The 11466-nt window shown below is 36.7% G+C and overlaps 1 protein-coding gene across 1 annotated transcript; it reads left to right on the top strand.

Moving 5' to 3' along the window:
• The first annotated feature begins 4372 nt into the window (after positions 1–4372).
• On the top strand, positions 4373–8025 carry LOC143556965 (lysM domain receptor-like kinase 3). Its single transcript, XM_077046159.1, has 3 exons — positions 4373–4837; positions 6586–7166; positions 7645–8025. Exons 1-3 carry the CDS (start codon positions 4373–4375, stop codon positions 7958–7960), a joined length of 1362 nt encoding a protein of 453 aa, XP_076902274.1. The 3' UTR covers positions 7961–8025.
• The last annotated feature ends 3441 nt before the right edge of the window (positions 8026–11466 follow it).

Here is an 11466-nt window from a genome sequence, read left to right as displayed (position 1 = left end):
AAGCACGTATAAGGTCCACAGTCCTTCCCTGTGCTGACGCCTACCTATATTACGTATAAGGTCCGCAGTCCTTATCTACGTTACGTATAAGGTCCGCCGTCCTTATCTACGTTGGCGTCTATCTCCTATAACACGTATAAGGCCTACCGTCTCTATCTACGTTTATATCTATCATCTACATCACGTATAAGGCTCGCAGTCCTTAACTACGCCATCACCAGCCGAGTCTATGTCCGACAGAAGCTAGAGGGATTTGCCATCCTAACTTACTATGTCGAACGTAGAACTCACATACCATTCGTGTACCTGTATACACATACTTCACATATACAATAATTACATTATAGCATAAAAACATTCTAGGCGTTATTTACATCCTTCATTTAACAACCATACCCCTTGTCGTTACGTGCAATATCCGAAGATCGTTCACGCCCCGACAAGTATTCATTTGTAATATTCATACATCTTCGATATATAATATTCGTACCTTTATTTTTAACCTGACAGTACGCGCAATATCCGAAGATCGTTCGCGTACCGACAAGCAATCATTCATATCCATCACATATATCACATATGGCATACACTTATCACTTAGGATAAATGTATTAACAACACATCGAGTATGCACACAGCCCCGAAAACATAACAAGGAATGGGGCTAGAAACTCACCTGAACTCTGCTTCTTCCTCTGATAGTTGTAAATCCCTTCTTTAACTGTGCTCGGCTGACTGTATAAGTTACACGTATCAATACTCGCCTGATCTAATCTGGTGGCCTAGTATTAGCTTACTTTTACTTATCGTTTTAATCTATTCTCTAATCGAACTTGACTTTAGGCGAAGTTAAACCTTAGGCGAACTTAGCTTTAGGCGAAGTTAAACCTTAGGCGAACTTGGCTTTAGGCGAAGTTGTCATCAGGCGAACTTGGCTTTAGGCGAAGTTGTCATCAGGCGAACTTGGCTTTAGGCGATGTTGTCATCAGGCGAACTTATCTTGCAGGCGAAGTTCATCAGGCGAACTTAGCTTGCAGGCGAAGTTCATCAGGCGAACTTAGCTTGCAGGCGAAGTTGTCGTCTGCAGCTACTGTTCGTTCTTAAATCCCTTAATCACCTTCGTTTCTTAACCAAATAACTCGATTTAGGTACCCACGGGATCGTCTAACCAGCGCCTACAAACCCCAACCATCAAATCGACCTAACATTGATGTTTAAAGGGTGCGATTTAGGCATATAGGTTACGGGTTCTTTTTATCAATCAATTAACCCATCAAATCATAACCATTTTCAGTAAGATTAGCTTTGTTGGATTCGTTTTTACCATACAAACTCAGATCTATCATTTCTCAAATCAACTCGAACCTACACGAACGATTTCTAACTATAAACGTACTTTGAACGAGTCGAACTACGAACACGGAAGCCTTGATGTTGTTTTGGTCCGTCACAACGTTCCAGCACCAACAAGCTCGGGTTTTCGCCTTCGGATCTTGGTTCGGGTCGTGTGTGTTTTGGGTGTGTGTGTATGGAAATGAGGATTAAATGGTGGTTAATGGTATATATATTTAGGGATCATGGGCTTAAGCCCATGGACTCTCCTTCCTTCTTTCATAACCCAAGTCCATAACCCATATCCATTACCCAACACTAGCCCGACCCATACCAACTCCTACTCTATTTATTTATTTCCCGATAACCCGAGTAAACTTTCCCTCTATTATTAAGTAATATAATTAATATCATTTTGGAAATTTCGGGATGTTACAACTCGTCACGTTTACGTCAACTTAGTTTTTCTTCTATCATTCAATTTCAGCACTCAATTTATTATCCTCTATTATACCTTATTTTCCATTATTCCGTTTTATTTAATATTAAAATTAAATAAAATTAAAAGGAAAAAAAGAACAAAGAGTTTGATTGGATGAGGGGTCAACATACCTGCATGACCACTCTCATTGACACCCCCTCGATCACCAACAGGCGAGAGGGTGCGCTGTTCCTTTCCCTTATTCTACTCATTCCCAACCATGTAGGGCCTTCCCTTATCCCCATTGATGTATACCACATCGTCCATTAGTAAAAAAACAATACTAGCAAAATTAAGAAAAGTTTATAGAAAACGGAGAACAATATTCATCCTGGCATTTTATTATTTATGTAAAACAATTGTGTGAAATTAATAATATGTGACGCCTTGTGGTAGAGTCGGCTTAGTTGTACCCATTTAAGGACGCATCGGGTTTTCTTTTTTTTTTTCCCTTGTTTTTTTAGGAGAGGTGTGAGGCCGAGTCTTTGTTCACGTTGGAAATGTATCTACGCGTGAAGCTCCACTCTGACTCGCCTATATCAATGTTTACAAATCCGAAAATATAAAGTTTAATGTTGGGTTTGTTAACTTTTTATCGGTTAAAATGTGTAATTAGATCATATTCTTGCTAGCAATTTTTATAATATACCCACCTTGAAAAGGAGATAATACTAAAGTTGTCAAATACATTCAACATTACAAGACTCTCTATAGTAGTCGGTGTTAAAATAATATATTAAAGTGTTATGTAAGCAATAAGACTTTAACAAATCCATTCTCTAATAAGAGTGTAACGGTTTTAATTTTGGTTTGTTAAAGTTCATCCTATTAGGGTTTTTTTTTGCCCATGAAATATTCCAACATAAATTTATTATTATTATTATTATTATTATTATTATTATTATTATTATTATTTTGTTTTAGAGTGATAAAAGAGAGAAGAAAAAAAAAGTATAATATGAATTTTTGTTACTTCATCCGTATAAAGTGTTTTGATTTGATGTGTTTTTGCCCAATATGACCACAAATAATGAAGTGGTGATCTTTTCTTTTGGACTTCTTTCTCAAGAAACAAAAAAGGAAAAGGGTGTTCTTTGTGGATGACAGAATTCAGCCGACACCACACAAGAAACCGAAAATAAAAAGAAAAAAAAGGGTGTTATTTGTGTTCCTTTCTTTTGGTGTTTTGTAAAGTTAAAAGACATTCATAGATATATAATTTACTATTGGTGATATATTTTACTCTTTTTTTTAACTGTATTTGATTTTATATACTTAGAAGTTCTTTGTTCCAAGTATACGGTTATTATTATCTCTTTATTGATGATCGCAGATTTAAAGCGGCTATAGTAGTCTCGTGATTTTTACCCTCGTTTTGATAGGTTTTCCAAGCTGTAATTATTGTATCCCTTTTGCAATTAAAATAGTTCCATGTATGTTTGTATCGTCGTACGTTCATTCGGTTGGGAAAGTTTAGTCAGACATAGATTATTTCCACATTATATGTGACCATTGGTGACTAGGTCATGTTATTTTCCCACCAACCTTGCCCCACCCCAACGCGACGCTGCCTTTTATTCACTTTCACTCTCTTTAAAACCTTGTTGGAGACGGTGATGGTGCTCCTCTCTATGGTGGTGTAGTGGTTTTAACGAAGGACGAGGCTAAAGTGGGTCGGTAGTCGGTTGACACCCCCAACCACATCCAAGGTTGTCTTTAGGGATTGCGAAATGAAGCTAGTGTTTCAGGCCCCCACCTCCAAAAGCTTCAAATTTTCAAAACAAGACTAATAATTACACAATTGTAAGTTGGATTAATATGTGCAATTTGAGTGTTGTTTAAACTGAACAAGGTCTAGAAATATGTCAGAAACTGCATTACTTACGTGTTTGCAAAAAAATGATGACATCTTGACTTATTTGAAGTGAAAGTAAGATAATTTTTTTATAACAAGACCTTGTTTTTAAATATCATTTTAGGCTATATTGAACCGCCCTGTCCTCATCCTCATCTACATCCACAAAGACTAATAAGGAGTAATTTATAAATAGGGGAAAATTAAATTACAAATAAAATTAACGTGATAATGGTTAGAATCAAATTAAATAATTATGTATATAAGTAGAGTAATTATGTAATTACGTTATAGACATAATTAATCTATGATGTAATTATAAAATTATTATACTTGATTTTTATAATTAACACGTTACTTTCGTATAAATATATGATTAGAAAACTAATGAGACCCCACGCACACACACAATACATATCCTACACGGATGTCACATTGTTTGAATAATCAAAACAGTCCATCCCACATGAGACTCCTGTCTTTATCCACTCCTCTCTGTTACATATTATATTATTATAAAAAATAAATAAATAATAACATATTACATTCACTCTCCACTTTTTCTTCATTATTTATTTTTATTATTATTATTCATTACCCCCTTCAACATTCAACAATTATCATCCGATGACGCTGACGTCATCCATTAGGCCGGAATCCACAAAATGACGTCATCTATACCCAACCATTATTATTATTGTTAAATGTGTGGAAACAAACCGTCCGTAAAAGCGGACGAACCAGAATTAACCAGACGAAGCAGAAGCTCAAGATCAACGGCTGAGACACGCTCATCCGCCAGATCAAACATACACATGCAGCCTCAACAAGATCAACCATCATCCAATAACAACAACATAACAACAACTAGCAGCAGTACAACAACATACACTTATTACGACGGTGGTACTACTACGGGCTCTAGCTACCGCCTCAATAGCTCAACTGCGACAGCTGGCGCTTCGGTTTCATCGAAAACATCGTTATCCAGTCTCCGTAACTCGTTGCCGGAAAACACACATATATATGATATTAACGAAATTCGTCAAGCGACTAATAATTTCTTAGCCAAAAGGTTTTCGGCGGCGGCGTCGGTGCCGTCGTGGCGGTGTAATTTGCGTGGGAAGGATGTGGTCGTGTTTCAACGGAAGTTTCGTCGCCCGATTCAGGTTTGTTAAGAAACCGAAAAAACCAATCCGAATTAGAAACTAAAATATCGGGTTTGGTTTTGATTCGGTTTTTTATTTTGTGAAAACATAAAAAACCGAACCACAACAGCTGTTTGTTGAATTACTTTTTCAGCGGAATAAAGTAATTCAACAAATCATTTTTTTTATAATTCAGTGTCAAAATATTTGATATTTTATTAATTATAAGTTTATAAAAGAACTGAAAATATCGAATTGGACCTGGGATGGTAATGTGTTGGGTTTAGATATTCCTAAACAAATACTGATTATTAAAACCCGTCTCAAATTGGGTAATTACCGGTCGAGTTTCGGGTTTCACATTGGGGTTTTGACAATATACCCATCGAGTATTTCCGGACAAAAATCCACTGGGTTTCTATCGGATTTTGACGGTATAAACTAATCATTTGCAAACAGTGATTACCATAAATTGAAGGGAAAATTCCCAAAATAAGCTTTATAAAAACGTTTTTCAGGTTTTATGTGTCATTTGCAAGAAATTCTCAAAATATGTATTATAAACCAGTCGTGACGAGTAGTTTATGATTACACACGAGTAGTTTGTAGAACTAGTTAAAACTTGCCATGTGCCCTTAAATTAACCGTAACGAGCAGCTTTGCTAATCATTTACTCGTCACGACTAAAAAAGTTTCATGCCTAGTAATCAACGCCCATGAGTAATTCATACGTCCTTTAGTTGCGGCGACTAGTTTACCTCGTTTACATTCCCTACACGAGTAGTTTATTAGTAGTTAACTCGCCGCGACTAGTTTAACCTTACAATCTACTCGTCGCGACTAAAGAACTTATGAATTACTCGTGGACGTTAATTACGAGGCATAAAACTTATTTAGTTGTGACGAGTAAATGATTAATAAATCTACTTGTTATGGTTAGTTTAAAGACACGTGTCAAGTTTTAATTGGTTATACAAACTACTCGGTGAAATGACACCTAAAACCTGAAAAACATTTCATAAACACTTATTTTGTGAATTTTCCCTAAATTGAATGTCTTAAACAATTGTCATAAACAAGTTTCAATAAATAATATATCTAGAATATAATATACATAAATATATATAATATAAAAAAAGTTATGTTAGGTACATTGGGTAAATGTTATCGGGTATATTACAAAGTCCAAACCCACCAAAAATGTCAAAACTAATCCTAAACTCGTCCCAAACACTAATGGGTCGGGTATTACCTGATGTCAAGTTTCGGGTTTTCTCATCGGGTTCGTGTTTCATTGCCATATTTGGACCCGAAAACCGAGAACCAAAATATCAGATTCTAACAGTTTTGAAAAAAAATAAAAAACCGAAACTTTGGTTTTCGGTTCGCTTTTAAACCCAAACCACATCAAATCACACCGCTCACACCCCTAATGTGAGTTTGATAAGTCATAGGTTGTCGCAGTCTCCAAGAATCGTTATAAATTAAAAATTTGTGCATTGATTTAAGTCATAGTTTTTCTTATTAGTTGTAAACTATTGAATTTATATAAATTAAAAATTTGTGCATTGATTAAGTCATAGTTTTTCTTATTAGTTGTAAACTATTGAATTTATAGGCTCAAACGATTGGTTAATTGAGTTTAAACATTAAATGTATAAACATTTTTTTAAAAGATATATATAATCTTTGATGTTTAGTTTATTCAGTTTCTTGTATTTTGTTATAACTTGCTATATAATATGCCCAACTTGTACTCTTTCATTCAGGAATCAGAGTTACGTGACAAGTTATCAGTTATATACAGAAGTCATCATGTAACAGTTATTAAGCTCGTTGGCGCGTCGATTTCTGGCGATTATATTTACTTAGCGTACGATTTCGTCTCGGGAGCAAACTTATCGGACTGTTTACGCAACAAACGTAATCCGGACTTCACGATGTTGTCCACATGGATGTCACGAATGCAAATCGCGACGGATTTAGCTTCGGGTTTGGACTATATACATAATAATGCGGGGTTAAAGGTTAACTTAGTGCATAAGTATGTGAAGTCGAGTAGTGTCATTGTTACCGAACCGTCGTTTTTTGCGAAGATTTGTCATTTTGGGGCGGCCGAGTTGTGTGGCGAGACGGTTTTGGAGCGAGTTGGAGACGATGAGATTGTGGAAGTTGAAGCGGAAGAGATGAAGAAATTGACGAGGTCGGGAAGTCGGACCGTGCTGTTTGAAGGTGTGAATGGGTACATGGCACCGGAGTTTAAGGGTCTCGCGACGCAGAAGTCGGATGTGTACGCGTTTGGAGTTGTGGTTTTGGAGTTGTTATCCGGTGAAGAGCCGGTGAAGTATAGGTAAGGGTGTGCAAATTGTGGTTCAGTTTTGTTTCACCTTTAACCATGACCATAACCGAGCTTCGGTTTTGATTATTTGCTTATGAAGCTCGGTTATGGTTATGTTTCACTTAATTATTTGCTAAAGGATAATATATTGTCAAGGTTTTACGTTACAACATTAGCACATATACGAAAACCGCAAATCTATTCCATATGAAAATACCAAAAATTTAATTTTACATGACGTTAAAAGTCTGAATAATTAATTTTTATTGTACTTTTTTAAACCTATTATTGACATTTATACCAGCTTTTCTCCACGACTTTTAAACGGATATAACTTTTTAATAAACTAATATTCTTAAAATATATTAGCTCTTTAAAAACGAGCATTTTGTTCTTTTGAATATTTAACATATTAATTGGTTAATCTTATTTATTGGTTAATCCGGTTTCAGTTAATTTTAATTAACGGTTAATGTTTGCTCACCCCTAGGTACGATAAGGAGACGGGGACTCATGTGAAAACATTAGTCGTGGAGACCGCTAGGTACGCGGTGGGGGGAGAGGAGTCGGAAACCGAAGGGAGGCTGCGACGGTGGGTGGATAGGAGGTTAAAGGACTCGTTTCCGGTGGTGGTAGCCGAGAAATTGACCCGAATAGCATTGGATTGTGTTGAAGAGGATCCGAATAAGAGACCCAATATGAGTCGGGTGTCGGGTAAGATATCCAAGCTTTATTTGGACTCTAAAAAATGGGTTGATACGTTTCGGGTACCTAATGACTTTACATCATCTTTTGCACCTAGGTGACGTTATTGTCAGGTTTACATAGGTTATTATTTATTTAGACTTGATTAAGGTATTTATTTCGTTACGTTTGATTCAATCTAGTCTCGTTTGAGAGTTTTAACGTGTGAGGTAACGAGACGTGTGTGAGACAAGTATTGACATTTGACACAATCTTGTTACATATCTAATCATTTTTTGTATCAAAAAATTGAGTCCCCTCAACGTTTTCGTCCAAGTTTCGTTTTGAATGTTTCGGTTTATCGTGTTGGATTCAGGTTTCTTTGCCTATATGGATGTGTATGTTTTTTTATATTTGATGTTTAAATTATGGTTTAATACACACTAAATGGACATGTAATCATTTTAAAACACAAGTTATTGATTGTGGCCAAAAGTGATTACGACGTTTGATACAATATTCTATGATTGTAACGATGAAAGTTAGGTTTGTGATCTAATCCTACCGTGGTTTATGGTTATCTGTACTTGACTTGGCTTTGACTTTTGACTCTTTGGTGCTTCCTTGGATTATATTTGGGATGTTACTTTTACCTTTGTTTGAACAGCTTTTACTTTTACCTGAAAACCCGCAACCTAACCCGAGAAAACATATACCCGGACCTGAACTAACCCGACGCAAAAACCTGAATTCGAGAAAAGACTAACCCGAGCCTGAACCGAAGTAATTCGGGTTGGTTCTCGGGTTTGATTTATAAGTTTCGGGTCAACCGTGATAAACTTTTAGTTTTGAAATTAAATTTATTTTTATGTATACCAGGCTTAGTCTTAGCCACTAACGTTATCCGAATCTGGTCCTAATCGATTGTTGTCATTACAACTATTATAGATCGATTGTTTATTGTTAATTATGTTTTCCGTTTATTACTAAAAGCAACCGTAATCGAACAACCAAATCACGCCCGATTGAAGATGATTATGGTTCGAATTAGTTTTACCCTTCTTTTGGATTGTTTTATGATTTATCAAGTTATGTTGGTTTATTATTTGATTATTTGTTTACGAGCAAATAATAATATGTTGTTTTAATTTAGCATTGTAGTTTTTTACATTTTTTTTGTTATTTGTTTTGTTTTCTAGGATACTCGAAACCCAATTAACCCAACCCGAAAAAACCTGAATCCGAAAAACCAATGAGAGATTCAGGTGGATTTCGGGTCAAGATTTAAAACTTTAAAACCCAAATAACCGACCCGAAAACCCCGAAACCCGAAAAACGAACCCAGAGAACACCATATGGATATTTTTTATTTTCTAGCCAAATTATTAGTTCGGGTCTTGACTTTTTGGGCTAAACCTTAAGCCCAACAGTTAATTAGGTGTAAGGCCCCGTTACCGGTAGCCCTACTTTCGTGTTGGATTTACTCATAAACGCAGTTCTAAATATCAGAGTTAATTAAAACATTCGCGGAATATAAAAGCTTTCATAAAACATTTCATAACAAAACACGTCTTGTCTTAAAACATCATTTTGTCTTTCAAAATTAACGAAACATTAAACTTAAACGTCTTGAGTCTTCCGATGCCAGCCTCTTATTCGGTGCCACGTGTCTCCTCAAGCGAGCTGCCTCATCCTACTCACCTGCGTGCATACTAAAAGTCAGCTACGCTGAGTGAGTTCTAGTTAATCACATAATCATACAATACCTTCTTACATTTCATACTTAACCTCTTAACTTTCTTTCATACACACATAATTGCATATACTTTCATTCTTACCTTCATACTTTCTTTACATACATAATCATACGTTTTAAAGAGCCTTTCGCCTTATAACCTCACAGATATTATAAGGGTCTGGTCCCTAACATCACAGATATTATAAGGGTCTGGTCCCTAACATCACAGATATTATAAGGGTCTGGTCCCTCTTCGTTACCATACAACCGTGCCTTTCCTTTGTTTATTAACTTTATCGCATTCATACATATGAGCAAATACATTATACTCACCTTATACGTAACACTACAACCTGACAGTACGTGCTATATCCGAAGATCGTTCACGTACTGACAAGCAATCATTCATACATTTCACATCATTCATATAAGGCATACACTTATCACTTAGGATAAGTGTATTAACAAACATATCGAGTATGCACACAGCCCCGAAAACATAACACAGAAGTGGGGCTAGAAACTCACCTGAACACGGTTACGTTCACAGTTAATCGTAATCCCTTTCCTCAGTTGTGCACGGCTGACTGTATAACAAGTATACATATCAATTAACTATCACTACTCATATCATCTTTCTAATCTTAATTACTACCCACAACGAACGGGGGTCTGGGGGCAGCGCCCCTGGCAGCGGGGTCTAGGGGCGGCAGCCCCTAGCAGGGTCCAAGGGGCAGAGCCCCTGGCTGGGGTCGAGCTGCCAGGTCAGTTTGGAAAAATTTTATTAACATTAACTGTCTTAACACATTTTTCATTAGGTTTTTAATTTATTTTCTAATCGAACTTGACTTTAGGCGAAGTTAAACCTTTGGCGAACTTAGCTTTAGGCGAAGTTAAACCTTAGGCGAACTTAGCTTTAGGCGAAGTTAAACCTTAGGCGAACTTAGCTTTAGGCGAAGTTAATCCTTAGGCGAACTTAGCTTTAGGCGAAGTTATCAATTAGGCGAACTTGGCCTTAGGCGAAGTTATCAATTAGGCGAACTTGGCCGTATGTGAAGTTAAGCTTTGAAGGCGAAGTTATCGTTTTGAAGGCGAAGTTGCCCAGTTCGCAGGCGAAGTTGCCCAGTTCGCTACGGGTTTGGTTTTTATCACGCATTTTGGCGATTTTAATACCCTTGTTATGGTTCGACATCACCCACTAACGTTCCCTAACCGTTTCGGTCGTATATATATACCCCGTATATACTATAAAGCTTGGATCTTTAAACTTTAAAGGTCAAGAACATACCTTTTGTGCTCGTTTGGATCTCGTTTAACTTGTTTAATCACAACCAATCGTTTACTCTCTCTCGGATCTTGCTCGTTTCTCTCCCTCGGCCGCCGGCCGTATATGGCGGTGTGTGGTGTGTGTGTGTTTTGGAGTGTGTTAGAGAATAAGATGGAAATGAATGATGGTTTAGGGTTTGGGGGATATTTATATCCCTTAAAGCCCATGGACCGAAGGCCCATTCTCATTTAACCCATCTCAATTAATCTAAGTCCATGATCCGTGATATTAATTAATTATTAACGATAAATCAATAAACGTAACTTTCTTTATTTAACATTATAAATTTTAGGATGTTACAAGTCTTCCCTCCTTAAAGAGGTTTCGTCCCCGAAACCTAACTATTACATAAACAAACTTGCGCATCTCCTCCTCGGCTTCCCAAGTAGCATCTGATCCCTTGCGGTGTTTCCATATCACTTTTACCAAAGGTATAATCTTGTGACGAAGCTGCTTCTCCTTGCGATCAACGATCTCTATCGGTTGCTCGATGTAGTTCAATTGTTCATCAACCTCAATGTCCATCAATGGCACGTGAGACGTGTCATCAGCTAGACACTTCC

Source organism: Bidens hawaiensis, unplaced genomic scaffold (genome assembly GCF_021521415.1).
Source record: "Bidens hawaiensis isolate Kalapana, Puna unplaced genomic scaffold, B.hawaiensis_p1.1 tig00018764_1, whole genome shotgun sequence".
NCBI classification, from domain to species: Eukaryota; Viridiplantae; Streptophyta; class Magnoliopsida; order Asterales; family Asteraceae; genus Bidens; species Bidens hawaiensis.
The sequence above is the reverse complement of the archived record's forward strand: the minus strand, read 5'-3'. Positions and strand labels throughout refer to the sequence as shown.